Source organism: Delphinus delphis, chromosome 4, assembly GCF_949987515.2.
Source record: "Delphinus delphis chromosome 4, mDelDel1.2, whole genome shotgun sequence".
NCBI classification, from domain to species: Eukaryota; Metazoa; Chordata; class Mammalia; order Artiodactyla; family Delphinidae; genus Delphinus; species Delphinus delphis.
The window spans coordinates 14,770,795-14,794,286 of record NC_082686.1 but is presented as its reverse complement, the minus strand read 5'-3'; the positions used below and the strand labels follow the sequence as shown (position 1 = coordinate 14,794,286).

At 38.5% G+C, this 23,492-nt stretch overlaps 1 protein-coding gene across 8 annotated transcripts in view; it reads right to left on the bottom strand.

Annotated features, from left to right (window-relative positions):
- Positions 1–22,589, bottom strand: part of GRIK1 (glutamate ionotropic receptor kainate type subunit 1) — a 423,802-nt gene extending 401,213 nt beyond the window's left edge. For all 8 annotated transcript variants that reach the window (XM_060010398.1, XM_060010401.1, XM_060010399.1 and 5 more), the window contains exon 1: positions 22,472–22,589. In XM_060010398.1, coding sequence (XP_059866381.1) covers positions 22,472–22,589 — 118 coding nt within the window. The remainder of the gene's footprint in view (positions 1–22,471) is intronic.
- Positions 22,590–23,492: the final 903 nt, after the last annotated feature.

Below are 23,492 nucleotides of genomic sequence, written 5' to 3'. Positions count from 1 at the left end.
CTATATTAGAATTTACCTGAAAAACATATTATTTAAATTTGATATCTCAATTAGATTTATTTTTCCTCTGCATGCCTATTATTTTTTCATGGCTCTGATCAATATTTGATGATATTTGCAGCCTTGTCCTCTAGTGCAGACAAATGCTTCTGAGCCATTTGTACATTCAATGTGATAAATTCAGAAGGGTTTTCTGAACAAAACTGTGGCCCTGCTTCCAGGTGTTTCCTCTACCAGAAGTGAGGTGGTCTTCTATTCAAAGATGTATCTTTTTAGATTTCTTAATTTCATAGAAGGGCTTCATCTTTACCTCCTGATTTTTTTTATGGAAGATCTAAATAAAATTAATAAGCTTAATCAATGAGATATGTATACACAACAAATAATGTTTTGAATACAATGTTTCTGAATACAAATGGAATATTTACCCCCAAAAAATATATTAGATGATTAAGGATCAATATCAAAAGACTGTGTTCCTTCAACCATAATGCAACGATAACAAAATAATAGTGATTGCAAATGGATAACTTTAAAAATCACCTATATTTGGAAACTAAATACATAATATTGAATAATGCTTTGGTTGAAATAAAATCTGTTTCTTCAAAAAGTTTCTATGTCTTACAAAGAAAATTTGTTGTGTGGTTTTCTTCATATAAACCTAGTGTTTATTAGGTTTATCCTTATGCATTTTATGACTTCTGCTGCTATATGTATAAATCACTTTTTCCATTACATATTATGGTTAGGTATTACTGGTGTATAGGAACCTCCTAATTTTTGTATGTTGATCTTGAATCTTATATTTTACTGAGCATTCTCTTAATTTTAAAAAAGTGGTTTAATAAATATTTAAATAAACCTTCTGATGTTTATGATTCGCCTTTCACCAGAAATACGTACTTCATCACAATCTCTTACCCATTTAACTTTCTGTTGCTCACCTTCCAATAAACCTCAGATTCAAGGATCAATAATGATGAATAATCGTGAAGTGATACACTGTCCATCCATTCCCCTAGATATTATAAATTTTAGTTTTTGATCAAACCAAACTACTTGAAATTTCCATTCCAAGATGTTTTGCAGAATTGTTTTTATTATTATTTGGTTTCTGGTCATAGAGTTATATTGAGCACTTTATAAGAAACAAATGAATGGAACGCAATATTTCATCATAAGAATGGTATCTACAACATCACATCATTTCCCTTCATTGAGATCATAGGATACATCTCTTTCATGTTTTTTAATGTAAAACCCTATAATTTGTCTAAGCTACTACACTCTCTGAGCTTTGTGATTTGCCCTGTTTCCTTTCTTACTTCTGCTGCAAGAAAGCTCAGATAAAATGTTCCAGTCCACTTTTGGCATCTTCTCAAGGACTCTGTCCCTGCTTTATCTTATTTCACCTTTATCTCCATCATGTTTGTATTTGTATCAGGTTATAATATATGTATTTCTGTAAGCCTTTGAAATAATTTTATAAGACAAGCTATAAATATAAGAATGAATAAATGAATAAGCAAACGATGGGGAGTGTGGAAAAACGTAAATTAAAACTTCATCCTCTGGAGGGAAAAGAAAGGGTCAAATGTTACTCTTGGAAGCCAGAAGTCAATTTGAAAGATTACTTCAAATGAAACAAAAGGCAGTCTAGACTTCAGGAATAGTAAGACAAATTCATTTTAGTATTCTCTCCAGGAATTGTTTACTGATTTTGTTTTTTATAAGCATCACATTAATTACTCATTCCACTTCACTTTCCTATATCTGATATAGAGGTGGGAAGATGAATCTCAAAGCTCCACACTTTAGCCTGCCTTTCTGATTTTTGATGACATTCTCAAAAAGTGAGCAATAGATATTACCTTTAACAGTCTTCCCTTGTATGCCCGCGCATTTAACCTAACTGGCGGCTAATACTCACTTGAATTAAACTAAGGTAATAAAAAGTAATGTTAGTACATACTAATTATTCTAAATTTTTATGCTAGAGCCCACTCATTTGTAGTTGTTCTTTTTAGTTTTTTTGTAAGAGTCTTAACGGATATGAAGACAGTTCTGTAACTCAAGTGATTGTAAGACAAGATGACCAGAAATGCCCAGGTCACACAAAGTTGAAAAATAAAAACTGTATATACAGTTTAACACATTTTTGTTAAGATTTCTCTATTGATATTTTTCCTACATGTCAGAATTTCTCTGGATTTTAATCTTTCAGTAGTTATCACTACCTGGACTGTACTTCACCTCCATTTCTTAGGTCAACCCTCTCCTTTGAGACACACCTCAAAACATAACTTCTTTACAGAGCATCCGGATTTAAAGAAACCACACTGATAGTTCTGTGATTTCTCTATTTTGGAACTTTTATGTATTTTACTGGTTAATTACAATACCTTATTCATTCAAATGTAGATTTTTAATAAATGTTGAACGAGTTGTGGGAGAAAACAAAGTTGCAAGAAAATAACATTGAGATGCAGTTTAAGAATTGTGGCTCAGCTACCTAGTATCTACATTGGTTTCATTTTGGGGTCTCAGTGTTCTCATCTATTAAGTTGGAGGTTAAGATCTTTGAAGTCCCCGCCTGGTCTTAAGTACTATTATTTTAAATTTATATACATATATATATATAAAATTTATATGATATTTTTATTTGTATGTATGTCACATGAAAAATATTTTTATATTTATATGCTTTCTATAGCTTGTTCAAAGGAACTTCTGGGTCTGACTTCTCTCTTTACCTTTTGGCTATATAGAAGTCCTGGAAGAGTATGCTGCATGTATTAAACTAGTTATAAACAGTTATTTATAAAGTTTTGGGGTATTTTTCTAGTTGACCACTATTATTCCTTAAGATATTTATTTTGTAGTTTAATACTATTTTCTGATAAATGATCCACAGATCTAGCAAAAATATTATCAACCCTGTCATGTTACTTGGGCCCTAGGTGATGTCATGTGAACCTTGCTGTTCAATCTGACCACAGGGATATTCTCATAGGTCACTGGACAGATGTTTTAAAAGCACTTGTAGCCTGAGAACATTTGTCATGGTCTACGTGATTCCTATGCCCTCCTCTCTACCTTTCTGTCTGCCTCCTATCATCACCAGTCACAGACGGATTGTTTATACCCATTATCATTTCCTCGTTATTGTGAAATACAATAATAGTTTGATATGTGATTTTTCTCCAGGTACAATAAATAAGGCACAGAGAGAAACATAAATTGGAATTTATATATATATATATATATATATATATATATATATATGTAGGCATTTATCTATGAATATATGTATCTTATATAAGTAATATTACATATAGTAATGTGTGTAATAATATATATAATAATATGTGTATGTAATACATATGATATATAAGGATTACATAATTATGATATAATGTGTACCATCCAATAATTAGAGAGAGAGAGAGATCTTAAAAATCTAGACTTTCTGTTGCGAAATTCAGAAAATGGAATGAAGTTTGTTTTTATTGTTGCTTCTGTTGTCTTAATTTAAAAAGCTTTGCTTTAAATACCACCATAGTGCTTAAAGCCTGAACCTCAGAGTTCAGATAAATGTGTGACACTGTAAGAATCCAGCTCTGTTTCCCCTCCTTGCAGTTTGGAAACCTGGAGGTGAGATAGAAAGTCAGTAAACCCCCTAGGATTTGGAGATGTCCTGCACCAATGTACAGTTGTGTACTCTGGGAGTACAATCTGCACACTGCTGCTCAAGGCGCATGAGGGAAAATGGAGATGGAGACATCATGTGCTTGAACAGAAAGGGCCTGAGATAATAATCGGGGCTTGAAGGTAACCTGATGCTGATTGCTGCTGTGTGAATCATGGATTCCTCCTTGATGAGGTACTGGGTAAACAGCCCACTTGAGAAACCAGACAGAGATTGTGCTGGGTTTCAAAGGGTGAAAGTGAACCAAGGTGGGCCCTCCCGTCAGGGTCATGGGCAGCAGATGACACAGAGTCAATACCCAGGGTCAGACAGGAGAGCTGCACCACAGTGGATGTCTTGGAGGAATGACAGCAAAGGTCTCTCCCTGAAAGACAGGGGTCTTTGATCTCTGTAGCGAGAAGGAAGAATGGAAATTTCTAAACATTTACATTTTAAATCAAAAGTGAGGACCTTGATATGGTCCTGGTGGAAATAGGGGAATATGTGCCTAGTCAAGTTTAATTTCAGGGAAGCGAACAAAGTTCCATTTCCACACACATTATGCTGAGGCTATAAATACAAAGTATAATGGTGTTGCACATCTTCATGTAGTTTCTTAGTTCAAACCAATGACAATAAAGCAGAACCAACACTGCAGAGGGAATTGAGGACCAGGAAGGGGTTAGCTGTTGCACCCACATACCTGTTCACCACCAGCTGCCTCAGACAAACAAGGAAATGGATTTACTAAAAGGTTATGTGACATGGCCAAGCTAAGAATCACCAGAGCTGGAAGTATTATTTCAGTGTACTTCTCACTCTGCCAAACTGCATGCAAATGACTGCTAGAATAATCTAGAAAGTACAGAATGGCGACTTTAACCAATCATTTTTAAATTGGGCAAAGAAGAGTAATAGGAATCTAAATGAAAGAAAAATTCACCTGTAATTCCACCATATTAACAAAACAAATGGGCTTCCTCTTTCCACATTAATTCTTTTAGTTCTTATCTACAAGCAAGGATGAATTGTATACATTCCCAATTCAAGGTATGTAAAACCATATATTACTTTCTAAACATTTTTCATTTTAATACATACATTTCATCATAAGGTTTATATTTAATAGATCTTTCTTGAGTTTAAACTATTATTTTCTTAACCATTCCCTCCTGTTGATCATTTAGATGATCCACAATCATTTATAAAGGCTTTTGCCAGTTCAGTGGGCATGTACAGAAACAGCCTTAGGCAAATAAATATTGCCTTTAGACTGGAAAGATGGCTCTATCTAACTATCCATTTTTAGGAGATGAAGTATGATAACAACTTATACAATATAAACATAGACAGGTCATCAGAATTCAACTTCTGTTTATGTTTTGCCAAAGTATGCAATCCAACACTTTGGAAATTTAAATTTTAAAAAAAGAAAAGAAAACCCTCAAAAGTTGTAACTGAGTCTTCACAATGAAAAGAGAAAAACACTTGATTATTACCATCCTTTCCCCAATTTGAATTATATAGTACTTTATTGGCTCTGGGAATTAAATATTGATTTTTTAAAGGCATATTTAGACAATTTTGCTAAGAAAAGGAATCGTGCAAATAGTTTACTGTGAGTATTCGTTCAAAGACATCAGCACTTACTGCCTCTAGCAGAGTATATTACAATGCTTGAATCAATATTTAAAGTTAAATTATGTTTAAGTAAGTACAAAAAGCATATAATAGTTGAAAACCTAGATACTAATGGATAGAAACAGTTAATGTCTGATTTTCTACAAACTCATTGCAGAATTCTAAAGCAGACATACAACCATTGCATTTTATCGATAGCAATTTTTATATAAAGTTTATTTTTAATGATTTTTTCTGACATTATATGCTATTGTCTTTATTTTAATGATACTCTAGAAAACTATTTATGTAGCATATTTTATGGAATAGTTTTTTCTATTTTCCTTGATGCAATTAGTTATAGACTTTTATGTAATACAGAGTAGGTAGGAACTGTAACAGCAGAAGAGATCTTTTTTTTAATTAATTAATTAATTTATTTATTGCTGCATTGGGTCTTCGCTGCTGCGCGCGAGCTTCCTCCGGCCTCAGCAAGCGGGGGCTGTTCCTCGTTGCGGTGCGCAGGTTCTTCACTGTTGTGGCCTCTTTTGTTGTGGAGCACGGGCTCTAGGCGCACGGGCTTCAGCAGTTGTGGCTCACGGGCTCCAGAGCTCAGGCTCAGCAGCTGTGGCGCACGGGCTCAGTCGCTCTGCGGCATGTGGGACCCTCCCGGACCAGGGCCCAAACCCGTGCTCCTCGAATTGGCAGGCGGATTCCCAACCACCGCACCACCAGGGAAGTCCCCAGAAGAGATCTTGATATGGGTTGAGGGTTGTTTTATTTTAAATAGACTTTATGTATTTATTTATTTATTATTTTTAATTTTTTTTTTGCGGTACGCGGGCCTCTCACTGTTGTGGCCTCTTCCATTGCGGAGCACAGACTCCGGATGCGCAGGCTCAGTGGCCATGGCTCACGGGCCCAGCCGCTCCGCGGCATGTGGGATCTTCCTGTACCGGGGCACGAACCCGTGTCCTCTGCATCGGCAGGTGGACTCTCAACCACTGTGCCACCAGGGAAGCCCTATGTATTTATTTTTTAGAACAGTTTTAGATTTACATTCAATTTGAGAAGGTAGTGTAGAGAGTTCTCATATACTCCACATCCAGTTTCTCCTGTTATTCACACCTTTATATGAGTTTGGTGAATTTAACATTAATGAGACAGTGTTGATACACTATTATTAGGTAGTATCCATCTTTATTCAAATGTTCCTAGTTTTTACATAATGTTCTTTTTCTCTTTCAGGATCCCATTCAGAACATCACATTACATTTAGTTATCATATCTGCTTAGACTCTTCTTGGTGGTGACAGTTTCTCAGACTTTGTTTTTTATGACCTTGACATGTTAGTAAGTATTGGCCACGTATTTTGTAGAATGCCTTTCTATTGATATTGATCTGATGTTTTTCTCATGATTAGACAGTGGGGATCTGGATTTGAGAGATGAAAACGAGGTAAGAAAAGTGCCATTTGCATCCCATCACATCAAAGGTAAATACTATCAATATGATTTATCCGAGGTGATGCTGATCTTCATCACTTGGCTCTTCTGTTTGGGAGATATGTCTCTCCTCCTCCATTTATTTATTTAATCATTTATTTATATCAGTATGAACTCATGAGTATTTATTTTATATTTTGGTTATAATCCAGTACAACTTTTAAAAATTTTATTGCTCAAATCATTTCAGCTTTGGCCACTGGGAGCCAGTACTTGGTGCCTGTGTGCCTTTAACATACTCCCATCAATGAGATTTTTTGGACCACTTAGTTTTCTGGCATTACAAGATGCTCTAGAATCATCGTGTATATTTTTTCTTTAGCCCCCCAATTGTCCATTCCTACAAGGATGCCTGGGTGCTAGTTGTGTTCACTGCTACTGGGGTGTCATTGTTTTTAGGTCTTCTCAGCTGACAGAGCTAGAAAATATAGTATATGAGTACCAACCCATTTACAGGTTGAGTCTTAATCAATCAAATACATGTTTTACCCTAATGTAGTCTATAATCTTGGACTTGCTCAGTGTAACAAATAATGCATTTTAATACATTCCTTTTTGCATGTTTTAAGAAAAATAGTAAGTGGTAGTGAAATTCCAGTCTCCAAATTGATAACTGATGATAATAGTGACAACTAATCATTGGATTTCTATTAAATAAAAACAAGTTCTAGTATAACACATGCATTGGAGAGGCCCTTTTGAAACGTTATTCAGTTGAAATTTTAGGGTTGATAGACTTTTGTATTTTATTTTATTTTGTGTTTTGCTTCCCCCAGTCAGGATAGCAGTAAACTAGTAATTCATCAAAAGCTGTAAAATAGGCCAGTCTTTCAAAAGTATTTAGTCAACTAATGCACCTAATAACATATCAAAAGGATTTAAAGAGTTAAAAGAAAGTGTTTGTACTGTTGTATGGTATTTCTGTGAGATTGATTTTTGGTTACTAGGAGTTTACTCTTAATTTAGTCAATGCCATTGTTTCTTAAATCCACTTTGTAACTAATCTTACCTTGTATTTAATAAATGTGTTAACATAACATTACACAACATTATATGTTTTAAAAACCTCTAAATTTTGAATAAGAACAAAAAGAGAGTAAAATATTGCCCAAGTCATATAGGAAAGGTTTTTATTTTTTAGTAGTTTACAAGTGGCATGAATAAAAAATAGAATATTTTTACCTCTTTACTTTTTTTTTTTCTGCTCCACGATAAACCATTTTTTCCAATTGACTTACAATTACTAATATTGGAGTGCTGATGTAATAAGAGTTTAGGTTTTTCCAATTGAATATCACAACTTGATCTCAGTAGAAAAGCAAGATGAGAAATTTATTTAGTTCATGTAGCTGGTGTACATTCCTTTTAATTTAAATGTTTCCATTTCTCTTTGAAAATCTATAATTGAAAAAATCAGATACACATTTTAAAGATAAGTAGTTTGAACTTTAACTAGAAATAGAACTTTAACTTACTACAAATTATATTCTTGGAAAATATATTATCTATCTAATATAATATTTTTCCATTTAAAACAATGTTAAAGAGTAAGTCTAGTAAAAACAAAAACAAGAAAATGGGCCCATATCACATTTTAAGCTAATAAAAATGATATTCCTTCAGAATAGGTAATGTGGTTTTAAGAATATTTTCTTTATAATAGAGAACAATAGGTAACTAAACATTTTAAATCTACTCAAAGCTTTGTGAAAAAGTTCTGAATTAGGGAATGGGCAGAATTTGGGTGAGACTGAAGAAGCAGTAGGATGTGTGGTCATGTAAGTTTTGGTGTATATATTGACATTTCAATGGTTTTATTGTCCAGTGTTTCCTTAAATATGTTCTGGGCAGCATGAGTTCAGTGGGACCTTAATAGCTGTGATTTAAGTAAGGGTCCTCTGATAATTAAAATGTAGGATATACCAGATTAAACAACAACAAAACAGATTTCTTTGTTCAGAATTACAAAGAGCTTTTAATATACAAACCTGCCTCATGAGTCTCTAAGGGAGAGCATTTTCCCACACTTACTTGACCAGACAAATAAATTATTTTTTAGCACAAAACTCCTACCCTGTTCATTAACCAAAAAAAGATTGGGAAGTAACTTCATTAACCCTAACACAGACCATGCATTTTGCATATGATATCACATTTCTTCTTTGCAATAAACCCATGAGTTTGTTATTATTATTTCTCCTTCTATACCTAACAACAACAACACACACACTTAGTAATTTTCTCGAGGCCAGTCAATTAGAAAAAGGAAGTTAAACATGTGAATCTGGACTTCCCTGGTGGCAGAGTGGTTAAGAATCTGCCTGTCAATGCAGGGCACACGGGTTCCAGCCCTGGTCCTGGATGATCCCACTTGCCGCGGAGCAACTAAGCCCATGCACCACAACTACTGAGCCTGCGTTCCACAACTACTGAAGCCCGTGTGCCTAGAGCCCATGCTCTACAACAAGAGAAGCCACTGCAATGAGAAGCCTGCACACTGCAAGGAAGAGTAGCCCCTGCTCGCCACAACTAGAGAAAGCCGTCTCCCAGCAATGAAGACCCAACCCAACCAGAATAAATTAAAAAAAAAAAAAAACTTCTTAAAAAAAAAGATGTGAATCCCTTTCTACCTGGAGTTCTCAATTATTCTTTCTCTGAACTGAAATGACTTCTGGAAAATTTTAGGACATAGATAATATTTTATATATTACATGGATAATTGTCTGTTAACAAAAGAGGATTAAGAGGCTATAGAAACTCACCACCACTACTATCTCTATCAATATTCTTTCAAAACCATTTGAATTAAGTGTACAATCTAATTACAAACAGTGTGTTGGTTAGGTATTAGGTAACAAAGTTTCCCCTCCAACTAGATTAGATTAGATCTTCCTTAACCCCTTCTTAAAGAGAAATTCTGGAGAGTCCAAAGATAATACCAACTTTCCTCTTTGCTAATTGTCTAAAATATACTCAAATTATAAATCACATTAACTTTGCTTTATGTAGTTACCTCTGAATAACTAAGAGCAACAGTTCATTTCTCTGATATTTGACTTCAGCTTAGTTTAAACAGTTACATAACTACATACACAAGTCCATACACAATACAGCATAATTTAATGCAAGGAGCTTGAAACTTGAGATCAGAATGTCTAGCTGCAAGTCCCAGCATTTCTACTAACTAGCACTTGAATTTAGGCAAAGCCACCAAGTCATGGTCTTCTCAATGAAAACTGTAGATTAGAAACCATATAAGAAAAGTGCTACAGGTCAGGTCTACACAATGTAAATATTAGACGTGTAAAATCAATACTAAAGAGAAAGGTGAATTATGCATATAAAATAATAAGGCAAAAGATCTGCTCATTGCAGAAATATGTTCACATTAGCCAGAGACTCTCTTTTCATCATCTATCAGATAGCTTCTCTCCCAGATTTTTCTCCCAGTGTCAGTGGAGTTTTCAAGTTAATGTTGAGACCAACGTGCTGTCTCAGGGTGAAATCGACCTCATGCCAAACAGATCTTCCTAAACAGAGGCAAACCTGCTCTAGGTTTGACAGCATGAACCCACTCTGTCTGTCCTCTGTGCATTTGAAGGCTTGAACTTATTCCATGTTGGCATGCCATTGATAGAATCAACTGAGGGCAGAAGATGAATGGAAAACGCTCCAAGATGAACAGAAAACTCTCTTCAAATAATATTTGAAATTAAAATATAAAAAGTATCTGCATTGAAGGCCTAGTGAAAAATTTCAGTGGTAACATAGATTGTAAACCCCTGGAATACAAGAATCAAGGGGGCAGATGTGTTTGCCCATTTTGTTCACTGTGCCATGTCCTGCATGTGTCTGGTTCACGGTAGGGGAGTAAGCACTTAATAAATATTTGTCTGTTGAATGAAGAATGAACATTAAAATGACAAAAGAATTCAATGATTAAAGAATAAAGCTGTGAGCTTTTGTACACTTAAGCAAAAATATGAACAAATATGTAGTAAATGTTACTTGGAACTTTGGAGGTGATTAGGATTAAATATTTAAAAAATGATGCTACAGCCAACTTGATGATTGAAATAAAATACATCCGGATCTCTCTTAAGGAGATAAAAACATTTGAGCAGTTATATTGCCATTTAAACTTCCATGCTATTCATATAAATTTCCACAGTATTTCTCTTTGCACACTATATTTACTTACATAATAGTAATACATTGTATTTATTTAGTGGTTTGTTTGCAAATAACAAAAATTAGTTTATTTGATCCTCCCCTGTGAAATAGGGAAGGCAGATATCATTACTGCTAATTCACAGATGAAGAGATCTGGGCTCAGAAATATTAAGGGTCATAAAATATACCACATTAACTATTAAGTCCCTGTTGAGGAAGAAAATTTCAATGATAATAATTTTAAAAAGTAAAAACAGAACAACAAAACAATTATAATGCAGCTCGTGAATGCATAGACTGCTTAAATCCCTTGCATAATGTATTTTCTGTACTCTTACCAATGACATTGTGATGTTGCAATTGCTTTAATTTGATTTTTCAGATGCAAAACAAAAGCCTGGTGAGATTGAATGTCTCCCTGAGACACATATCTAGTAAGTCTTGGAGGTGGGACTCAAGCCTGTGCTTTCTGACAACAAATCATGTGTCAGAAAGCCTGGCTACCCACCACTTAACTCTTAAATTCTATGCTTTAACCACCATCTCAGTGATTGTGTATGCTAAAATGATGCATAAAAATATACTATATAAATGTATCTTTCTGTTACTATTATTATTAGAAATATGATGCATCTGTCACAGAAATTGCATATGCATATGGAATTGTTTCTTTTTTTTTTTTTTTTTAATCCACTAATGGTGATACACTGCCATCTACTCAGGTCACCTAGACCTAGCTAGGTGGGTCTGGCCGTGTGAGAGAGAGGTCTGTGACTGAAGAGAGTGTGTGTGTGTGTGTGTGCGTGTGTGTGTGTGTGTGTGTGTGAGAGAGTGTGTGATTAATTTGTTGTTGACAAATATTAGGCTATGAGACAGAAAGACAGGAATAACCCCAGCATCTTGTAGATATTTTCCAGAAGCCAGCCATATTTCTCTTCCATGCTGGCTGCTGGGAAACCTTTGGAGTGTAGTTAGTAATAATGCTTAGGGCCCCTCTATCCTATAGAACTCCCTTCATGACTATAAGCTGTGGTGTAAGATTCTAAGCTTTTCAACAGACATCCACAATATGTGAGAGAACCATGCATATGTTCAAATACCTCTCTAATGCTTAGGATGAATTAATTTTACCTTAAATTTTATACCTTTCATTCACTTTTTTCTCAATGGTTGAAGTTTAAGCAGACATTTTTGCAAGAGATTCACTTTTTTCTCAATGGCTGAAGTTTAAGCAGCCACTTTTGCAAGAGAAGTAGACCTGTAATTAATTCATTCAAGATTCAAGTGCCTTCTCTATGTAAGCACTGTGCAAAGTGCCAGAGATTTATGTTGTACTTTACCTTGGGTTATTTTAAGTTACTGGAACACTTGTAATATTAATGCACATTAGTAATCAAGAGCCCCTTTTTGTTGGTTGGTTGGTTAATGGTTTGTTAGAAAGAGAAAGAGATGAAAAATAAAGGATTTCAATTATTCTCTTTCCTTCCCTCAACACACACACACACAGACACACACACACACACACACACACACACACACACACACACACACACTTGCTCAGTCCCCAACTCCTTTGATATTTCGTATTCAATATTAGACTTGACTGACATAAGAAACTCACTGTAGAGAGGCATGTTTCCTCTGAACTAAAGCTGGTTTCCATGGTGCTGAAAGAGAACGGACATGAGGACATGGGGAGGGGGAAGGGTAAGCTGAGGCAAAATGAGAGAGTGGCATGGACATATATATACTACCTAAGGTAAAATAGATAGCTAGTGGGAAGCAGCCACATAGCACAGGGAGATCAGCTCGGTGCTTTGTGACCACCTAGAGGGGTGGGATAGGGAGGTTGGGAGGGAGATGCAAGAGGGAAGAGATATGGGAACATATGTATATGTATAACTGATTCACTTTGTTATACAGCAGAAACTAACACACCATTGTAAAGCAATTATACTCCAATAAATGTTTAAAAAATAAAATAAAATAAAAGTAAGCATAGTCCTTAGGTATATACAGGGTGGTGTTCATGCCAAGCACAGGTCACTAAGAGCCAGAAGGAGTAAGATGTTTGTACTGCACATAAACTGCACCAGGCCTTGCAATTTTACTTTATGCAGTTTGGCTCCCATTTAGAAAAAGGAAATCTCATTATAGTGTAGCATATATTTTAAGGTCAGTGAATCATGCTGGGTTGTTTTCACTTTGAAAACTACTTTTAAATGGATGAGCTCCATTGCATGGAGCTCAGATATGTACTCAGATCTGTGCATAGATATGTCTTAAAACATAATTTCTCACCCTTTCCTGGAACTCCTTTAGATTTGGGTAATGTAGGGGAGGAAAATTCTATCTAAAGTTTATTGTACAAAAAGGAGGGCTGTTGGCTGACATACCTTGTTCGAGTATGTATAGATTTGTCTTTTTTTAATATATAAAATATAGAGAGGACTCCAAGATGGTGGAGGAGTTAGATGTGGAGATCACCTTCCTCCCCACAAATACATCAGAAATACATCTACTTGTGGAACAACTCCTACAGAACACCTACTGAACGCTGGCAGAAGACCTCAGACTTCCCAAAAGGAAAGAAATTCCCCACGTACCTGGGTAGGGCAAAAGAAAAAAGGAAAAACAGAGACAAAAGAATAGGGATGGGACCTGCACCAGTGGGAGGGAGCTGTGAGGTTTCCACACACTAGGAAGGCCCTTCGCGGGTGGAGACTGCAGGTGGTGGAGGGGGGAAGCTTTGGAGCCACGGAGGAGAGTGCAGCAACAGGGGTGCAGAGGGCAAAGCGGAAAGATTCCCACACAGAGGACCGGTGCCGACCAGCACTCACCAGCCCGAGAGGCTTGTCTGCTCACCCGCGGGGGCGAGCAGCTGGGAGCTGAGGCTCGGGCTTCAGTCGGAGCCCAGGGAGAGGACTGGGGTTGGTGGCGTGAACACAGCCTGAAGGAGCTAGTGTGCCAGGGCTAGCCAGTAGGGAGTACAGGAAAAGGTCTGCAACTGCCAAAGAGGTAAGAGACCATTGTTTCCTGGTGCGCGAGGAGAGAGGATTCAGAGCACCGCCTAAACGAGGTCCAGAGACGGGCGTGAGCCGCGGCTATCAGCACGGACCCCAGAGACGGGCATGAGACGCTAAGGCTGGTGCTGCCACCACCAAGAAGCTTGTGTACGAGCACAGGTCACTATCCACACCGCCCCTCCCGGGAGCCTGTGCAGGGTCCCGGGATCCAGGAACAACTTCCCCAGGAGAACGTATGGTGCGTCACAGGCTGGTGCAACATCACTCTGGCCTCTGCCGCTGCAGGCTCGCCCCGCATCCATACCCCTCCCTCCCCTAGGCCTGAGTGAACCAGAGTCCCCTAATCAGCTGCTACTTTAACCCTGTCCTGTCTGAGCAAAGAACAGATGCCCTCAGGCGACCTACACGCAGAGGCAGGGCCACGTCCAAAGCTGAACCCCAGGAGCTGTGTGAACAAAGAAGAGAAAGGGAAATTTCTCTCAGCAGCCTCAGGAGCAGCGGATTAAATCTCCACAATCAATTTGATGTATCATGCATCTGTGGAATACCTGAATAGACAACAAATCACCCCAAAGTGGAGGCAGTGGACTTTGGGAGCAAATGTAGACTTGGGGTTTGCTTTCTGCATCTAATATGTTTCTGGTTTTATGTTTATCTTAGTTTAGTATTTAGAGTTTATTATCATTGGTAGATTTGTTTACTGATTTGGTTGCTTTCTTCCTTTATATATATATATATTTTTTTTTTTTTCCCTTTTTCTCTTTTTGTGAGTGTGTATGTGTATGCTTCGTTGGGTGTTTTTGTCTGTATTTGCTTTTACCATTTGTCTTTGGGTTCTGTCTGTCTGTTTTTTTTTTGTTTTGTTTTGTTTTTTAGTATAGTTTTTAGCACTTGTTGTCATTGGTGGATTTGTTTTTTGGCTTGTTTGCTCTTTTCTTTCTTTCTCTAAGGACTTTATTTTTTTTTTTTATTTTTAATAACTTTTTTATTTTAATAGCTTCATTTTATTTCATTATTTTTTCTTCCTTTCTTTTTTTTCCCCTCCCTTTTCTTCTGAGCCATGTGGCTGACAGGTCTTGGTGCCCGGCTGGTGTCAGATCTGTGCCTCTGAGGTGGGGGAGCCGAGTTCAGGACATTGGTTCACCAGAGACCTCCCAGCTCCACATAACATCAAATAGCAAAAGCTCTCCCAGAGATCTCCATATCAATGCTAAGACCCAGCTCCACTCAACGACCAGCAAGCTACAGTGCTGGACACCCTATGCCAAACAACTAGCAAGACAGGAACACAACCCCACATGTTAGCAGAGAGGCTATCTAAAATCACAATAAGGTCACAGACACCCCCAAACACACCACCAGATGCATTCCTGCCCACCAGAAAGACAAGATCCAGCCTCATCTACCAAAACACAGGTACCAGTCCCCTCCACCAGGAAGCCTACACAACCCACTGAATCAACCTTACCCACTAGAGGCAGACACCAAAAATAGCAGTAACTGGGAACCTGTAGCCTATGAGGAGGAGACACCAAACACAGTAAGTTAAGCAAAATGAGAAGACAGAGAAACACACAGCAGATGAAGGAACAAGGTAAAAACCCACCAGATCAAACAAATGAAGAGGAAATAGGCAGTCTACCTGAAAAAGAATTCAGAGTAATGATAGTAAAGATGATCCAAAATCTTGGAAATAGAATGGAGAAAATACAAGAAACGTTTAACAAGGACTTAGAAGAACGAAAGAGCAAATAAACAAAGATGAACAACACAATAAATGAAATTAAAAATTCTCTAGAAGAAATCAAAAGCAGAATAATTGAGGGAGATGAACGGATAAGTAACCTGGAAGATAAAATAGTGGAAATAATGACCACAGAGCAGAATAAAGAAAAAAGAATGAAAAGAATGGAGGACGGTCTCAGAGACATCTGGGACAACACTAAACACACCAACATTCGAATATAGGGGTCCCAAAAGAGGAAGAGAAAAAGAAAGGGACTGAGAAAATATTTGAAGAGATTATAGGTGAAAACTTCCCTAACATGAGAAAAGAAACAGTCAATCAAGCACAGGAAGCACAGAGAGTCCCATACAAGATAAATCCAGGGAGAAACATGCCAAGACACATATTAATCAAACTATCAAAAATTAAATACAAAGAAAAAATATTAAAAGCAGCAAGGGAAAAACAACAAATGATATACAAGGGAATATCCATAAGGTTAGCAGCTGATCGTTCAGCAGAAACTCTACAAGCCAGACTGGAGTGGCAGGACATATTTAAAGTGATGAGAGGGAAAAACCTACAGTCAAGATTACTCTACCCAGCAAGGATCTCATTCAGATTTAACAGAGAAATTAAAACCTTTACAGACAAGCAAAAGGTAAGAGAATTTAGCACCACAAAACCAGCTTTACAACAAATGCTGAAGGGACTTCTCTAGGCAGGAAACACAAGAGATGGAAAAGACTTACAATAACAAACCCAAATCAAAGAAGAAAATGGTAATAGGAACCTACATATTGATAAGTACCTTAAATATAAATGTATTAAATTCTCTAACCAAAAGACATAGACTGGTTAAATGGATACAAAAACAGACCCATATATATGCTGTCTACAAGAGACCCACTTCCTAGGGACACATACAGACTGAAAGTGAGGGGATGGAAAAAGATATTCATTACAAATGGAAATCAGAAGAAAGCTGGAGTAGCAATTCTCATATCAGACAAAATAGACTTTAAAATGAAGACTATTACAAGACAAGAAGAAGGACACTACATAATGATCAAGGGATCAATCCGGGAAGAAAATATAACAACTGTAAATATTTATGTACCCAACATAGGAGCACCTTAATACTTAAGGCAAATGCTAACAGCCATAAAAGGGCAAATCAACATTAACATAATCATAGTACGGGACTTTAACACCCCACTTTCACCAATGGACAGATCATCCAAAATGAAAATAAATAAGGAAACACAAGCTTTAAATGATACGTTAAACAAGATGGATTTAATTGATTTTTATAAGACATTCCATCTGAAAACAACAGAATACACATTCTTTTCAAGTGCTCATGGAATATTCCCCAGGATAGGTCATATCTTGGGTCACAAATCAAGCCTTGGTACATGTAAGAAAATTGAAATTGTATCAAGTATCTTTTCCAACCACATGCTATGAGACTAGATAGCAATTACAGAAAAAAATCTGTAAAAAATAAAAACACATGGAGGCTAAACAATACACTACTTAATAACAAAGAGATCACTGAAGAAATCAAAGAGGAAATCAAAAAAATACCTAGAAACAAAGGACAATGAAAACACGATGACCCAAAACTTATGGGATGCAGCACAAGCAGTTCAATGAAGGAATTTTATAGCAATACAGTCCTACCTTAAGAAACAAGAAACATCTGAAATAAATAACCTAACCTTACACCTAAAGCAATTAGAGAAAGAAGAACAAAAAACCCCAAAGTTAGCAGAAGGAAAGTAATCATAAATATCAGATCAGAAATAGATAAAGAAGAAATGAAGGAAAATGAGCAAAGATCAATTAAACTAAAAGCTGGTTCTTTGAGAAGAAAAACAAAATTGATAAACCACTAGACAGACACATCAAGAAAAAAAGTAGGAAGATTCAAATCAACAGAATTAGAAATGAAAAAGGAGAGGTAACAACTGACACTGCAGAAATACAAAGGATCATGAGAGATTACTACAGGCAACTATATGCCAATAAAATGGACAACCTGGAAGAAATGGACAAATTCTTAGAAAAGCACAACCTTCCGAGACTGAACCAGGAAGAAATAGAAAATATAAACAGACCAATCACAAGCACTGAAATTGAGACTGTGATTAAAAATCTTTAGACAAACAAAAGCCCGGGACCAGATGGCTTCACAGGTGAATTCCTTCAAAAATTTAGAGAAGAGGTAACACCTATCCTTCTCAAACTCTTCCAAAATATAGCAGAGGTAGAAACACTCCCAAACTCATTCTATGAGGCCACCATCACTCTGATATCAAAACCAGACAAAGATGTCACAAAGAAAGAAAATTACAGGTCAATATCACTGATGAATATAGATGCAAAAATCCTCAACAAAATACTAGCAAAGAGAATCCAACAGCACATTAAAAGGATCATACACCATGATCAAATATCATTTTTCCCAGGAATGCAAGGAATCTTGAATATACCCAAATCAATGTGATAAACCATATTAACAAACTGAAGGAGAAAAAACATATGATCATCTCAAGAGATGCAGAAAAAGCTTTAGACAAAATTCAACACCCATTTAGGATAAAAGCCCTCCAGAAAGTAGGCATAGAGGGAACTTACCTCAACATGATAAAGGCCATATATGGTAAACCCACAGCAAACATCATTCTCAATGGTGAAAAACTGAAACCATTTCCTCTAAGATCAGGAAAAAGACAAGGTTGTCCACTCTCACCACTATTATTCAACCTAGTATTGGAAGTTTTAGCTACAGCAGTCAGAGAAGAGAAAGAGGTAAAAGGAATCCAAATAGGAAAGGAAGAAGTAAAGCTGTCACTCTTTGCAGCTGACATGATACTATACTTAGAGAATCCTAAAGATGCTACTAGAAAACTACTAGAGCTAATCAAGAATTTGGTAAAGTAGCAGGCTACAAAATTAATGCACAGAAATCTCTTGCATTCCTATACACTAATGATGAAAAATCTGAAAGAGAAATTAAGGAAACACTCCCATTTGCCATTGCAACAAAAATAATAAAATACCTAGGAATAACCCTACCTAAGGAGACAAAAAACCTGTATGCAGAAAACTATAAGACATTGATGAAAGAAATTAAAGAGGATACAAACAGATGGAGAGATGTACCATGTTCTTGGATTTGAAGACTCAACATTGTGAAAATGACTCTACTACCCAAAGCAATCTACAGATTCATTGCAATCGATAACAAACCACCAATGGCATTTTTCACAGAACTAGAACCAAAAATTTTACAATTTGTATGGAAATGGAAAATACCCCAAATAACAAAAGGAATCTTGAGAAAGAAATACAGAGCTGGAGGAATAAGTCTCCTGGACTTCAGACTATATTACAAAGCTACAGTAATCAAGACAGTATGGTACTGGCACAAAAACAGAAATATAGATCAAGGGAACAGGATAGAAAGCCCAGAGATAAACCCATGCATATATGGTCAACTTATTTTGATAAAGGAGGCAAGAATATACAATGGAGAAAAGACAGCTTCTTCAATAAGTTGTGCTGGGAAAACTGGATAGCTACATGTAAAAGAATGAAATTAGGACACTCCCTAACACCATACACAAAAATAAACTCAAAATGGATTAAAGACATAAATGTAAGGCCAGACACTAGAAATCTCTTAGAGGAAAACATAGACAGAGCACTCTATGACATGAATCACAGCAATATCCTTTTTGACCCACCTCTTAGAGAAATGGAAATAAAAACAAAAATAAACAAATGGGACCTAATGAAAATTAAAAGCTTTTACACCGCAAAGGAAATCATAAAAAAGACAAAAAGGTATGCATCAGAATGGGAGAAAATTTTGCAAATGAAGCAACAGACAAATGATTAATCTCCAAAATTTACAAGCAGCTCATGCAGCTCAATATCAAAAAACAAACAATGCAATCCAAAAATGGGCAGAAGACCTAAATAGACATTTCTCGAAAGAAGATATAGAGATGGCAAAGAAGCACATGAAAGGATGCTCAACATCACTAATCATTAGAGAAATGCAAATCAAAACTACAATGAGGTATCCCTCCACACCAGTCAAAATGGCCGTCATCAAAAAATCTACACACAATAAATGCTGGAAAGTGTGTAGAGAAAAGGGAACCCTCTTGCCCTGTTGGTGGGAATTTAAATTGGTACAGCCACTATGGAGAACAGTATGGAGGTTCCTTAAAAATCTAAACAATAGAACTACCATATGACCCAGAAATCCCACTACTGGGCATATACCCTGAGAAAACCATAATTCAAAAATTTCACCACAATGTTCATTGCAGCTCTATTTATAATAGCCAGGACATGGAAGCAACCTAAGTGTCCATCAACAGATGCATGGATAAAGATGATGTGGCACATATATACTATGGAATATTACTCAGCCATAAAAAGGAACAAAACTGGGTCATTTGTAGTGAGTTGGATCGACCTAGAGTCTGTCATACAGAGTGAAGTCAGTCAGAAAGAGAAAAACAAATACTGTAAGCTAACACATATATATGGTATCTAAAAAAAAAAAAAAAAAAAAAAAAAAAAAGGAAAGAAAGAAAAATGGTTCTGAAAAACCTAGGAGAAGGACAGGAATAAAGAGTCAGACCTAGAGAATGAACTTGAGGACACAGAGAGAGGGAAGGGTAAGCTGGGACGAAGTGAGAGAGTAGGATGGACATATATACACTACCAAATGTATAATAGATAGCTAGTGGGAAGCAGCCACATAGCACAGTTCTTTGTGACCACCTAGAGGGGTGGGATAGGCAGGGTGGGAGGGAGATGTAAGAGGGAGGGGATATGGGGATAAATGTATACACATAGCTGATTCACTTTGTTATAAAGCAGAAAGTAACACACCATTGTAAAGCAGTTATACTCCTATAAAGAGGTTAAAATAATAAATAAAATATATGCAAAGCATCAATTAAGTTAATGAACATTGTAAACTGTAACACACTGATTGTTTACTTCATATTGTCCACAGGAATTTTGTTACCAGAGTGTGTAGGGTTGATCGCATCCAAAAAAAAAGAAAAAAAGAAAGAAAAAAAGGATTTTAAGGTTAGAACATATCTAAGGTGAAGGATATTTTAATTATGAGTGGTATTTTTTTTGTAAAAGGAATACTTTGGGACCTTTTAAATGAACAGTCTAAATTAACCACCAAAATGTACATTATCATTAGTCTAGAAAAAGATGTCTGCAGTAAAAGTATTTGAGAACCTTTCTTTCCTTGAAACTCAGATCCCACGTGCCTAGAGAAAATGCACTTCAGCGTAGTAAACTTCTATGTTTTTTCTTTTTTTAAATCGGCATATTCAGTGACAGAAACTACGTTCTGAATCTTTGGAAAGAGGTTCTTCAATCGCAGGTCGGAACTAACAAAGTTACTGAGAAATTTCAGCCACTTAGAGGAGTCAGTAAAGAGTGCACTTTCTGTCAGTTCCTGGAAATGTTATGAGTTAGAAGCCCTCAGACGTGAGGACTTCAGTCTTGGTGACTAACGTGAGAAACTGGCGAAGCTGGGAGCCCCGTGTGGTGTGGTGTCAAGACTTCACCTGTGGCTCTCCTCGCTCACTGGGTCTTTAAGAAGCACAGTGGGTTGGGGGAAAAGGACAAACTGAGACTAAAGGAATAGAAATTGGGTTTAGTTTGCAAGGGAGAACACTAAAGTAGTCAAAGAGCTTTTCAACCCAAAATGCTGCTCAGAAATCGCTCGGTGCCTCCAGAGACCAAACCCTGGTGGTGGGTGCATTTAGGTATCTGAATCCACAGACTAGCAAAATTCCCACCCTCTCCCTTGTTACTGAGCTTGCCTTTCACCCGCTTTAGGCTGCCCCGGGATTCCTACATTTAGTTTTCCAGTCTCTTTTTATTCCCATCACCGCCCCCCTCGAGACGGAAGTCCAGAGTCTTCCAGGGAGTTACCTTGACGGGTCTGGATCATGCTCAGTGGCAGGCTGGCGGGACAGATCGGGGAGCAAGTGGAAAACTTAGGTGCCGGCTTACGGCACTGACTTGACGGTCCTCCCTACTCCTGGAACCCTCCGTCAGAAGTAAGATCCCGACTCTGCCCAACTCTAATGGAATCCTCCAGACTTTGGAGACTCCTTGTGGAAGAACCCAACTTAAGGATAAACACTTGGAGGATCGGGGCTAGCAGGCTCAGGGAAGTCCTCGCGTCCCTCGTGGTCCCCAAATTCTACTCCTGAGATCTGGGCATGCCCGCGAGTACCCAGAGACCCGGTTGCCGGGGACCCGGGCGGCGGATCTGGACAGCGCGACGCCCACCGAGGTGAAGGGGAGAGCGCATCTCCGCTCCCAAACCGACTGGCTGTAGCCACACGCGACCCCACTCCCAGAGCAGGATACCTGTGCAGGAGAGTCTCGAACCCTTGTTCTCTTGCCCGCGTGTCTGGAGCCCAGATTAAAAAACCCGCCAACCGTACCTCGCGGGGAAGCCCGGCACTCGCCAGGAGAGAAGCTGTGACGAGACTTCTCTCCTGGAGCCTCCCGGGTGAGCTGACTTCCACTCTCCCCAGCTCCTGCCCCCGCGCCTACGCGCACTGCCTCGCCCGGGATCCGCGGAGCCCGCGCTGGCCGCGGTGAGAAAGCACATCCCCCGAGCCTCTCGGCAGCCTGGAGCGTTCCCCGGGTTTCACTCACCGATCCTGAGTACTTGAGGAGCCGTCTGGGGGAGGACGTAGCAGAGGAAATAGAGAAGCGCCCAGCTGGTGTCCCTGGTCCAGAGCCCGGGCTGCGCGAGGAGTGTGCGGCGCTCCATCTTCCCAGCTTCTTAATTCCTGCCCAGACCCAGCCGCTGTCGCACGCCCTCGAGAGGCAGCCCGCTCAGGTCGGGTCCCCGCCTCATCCTCCCTGGGATGCTCCCCGTTTGCACCCTGCGCGCCTCACCCTACCCCCCTCCGCCCGCGCCAGCCCCCCGGAAAGAGATTGAGGGAACCGGCGTGGGAACGCGGAGCTGGCTGGCGACGTTGGGCTCGCTCGGGGCTGGCTTCTCGTTTCTGCCGCTAGCCCATCACGGCTGCGGCTCCCCCTCCTCCTCCATGGGCCGCAGACCGCGGGGAAGCAGGGCGCAACTGCTCCCGGAGCCGGGAGACCAGCTGAGGAAAGTTGCTGCCCCAATTTGCTGGAACGCCTCACTCATTCGTCCTCTGGTCAGATGAGAAAGTGGAGGGGGCGGGGGAGGGTAGGTGGAGGGTGCAACGAGACAAGGAGGGGAAAGGGGGAGAGAAGGCGAAGGAGGAAGGAGAGGGGGTACTGGGTGAGTTGGTGCAGGGGCTCTGAGCAAAAGCCGGAGGAGCTCCAGCAGGTTCACTAGGATCCGAGCCACGCTTTTGCCTCTCAATTCTTGCTTTCCTCTTCCCCTCGCTGGCCCCAGCCTTTATTTACTGCCCGCTCCAATACACTGATCCAGACACTCATACACGCACACACGCACGCACATTCTCCGTCTCCCTCAACTTTGCGCTGTGATGCTGGAAAGTCTATTGAGTATTGCATCCTGAAGACAGAAAATTTAACCTGCTGGTCAGAGCAAAGGCAGCCTCTGTTGTGGGCTGTGAGTGGCAGAGGAGCTTCCTTGGTAATGTCCCCGTGCGCCTGTTAGGGGGGGTCGTAGAGATGGCCAACTACGACTCTTCCCATCACTTGATGGAAAATCGCCATC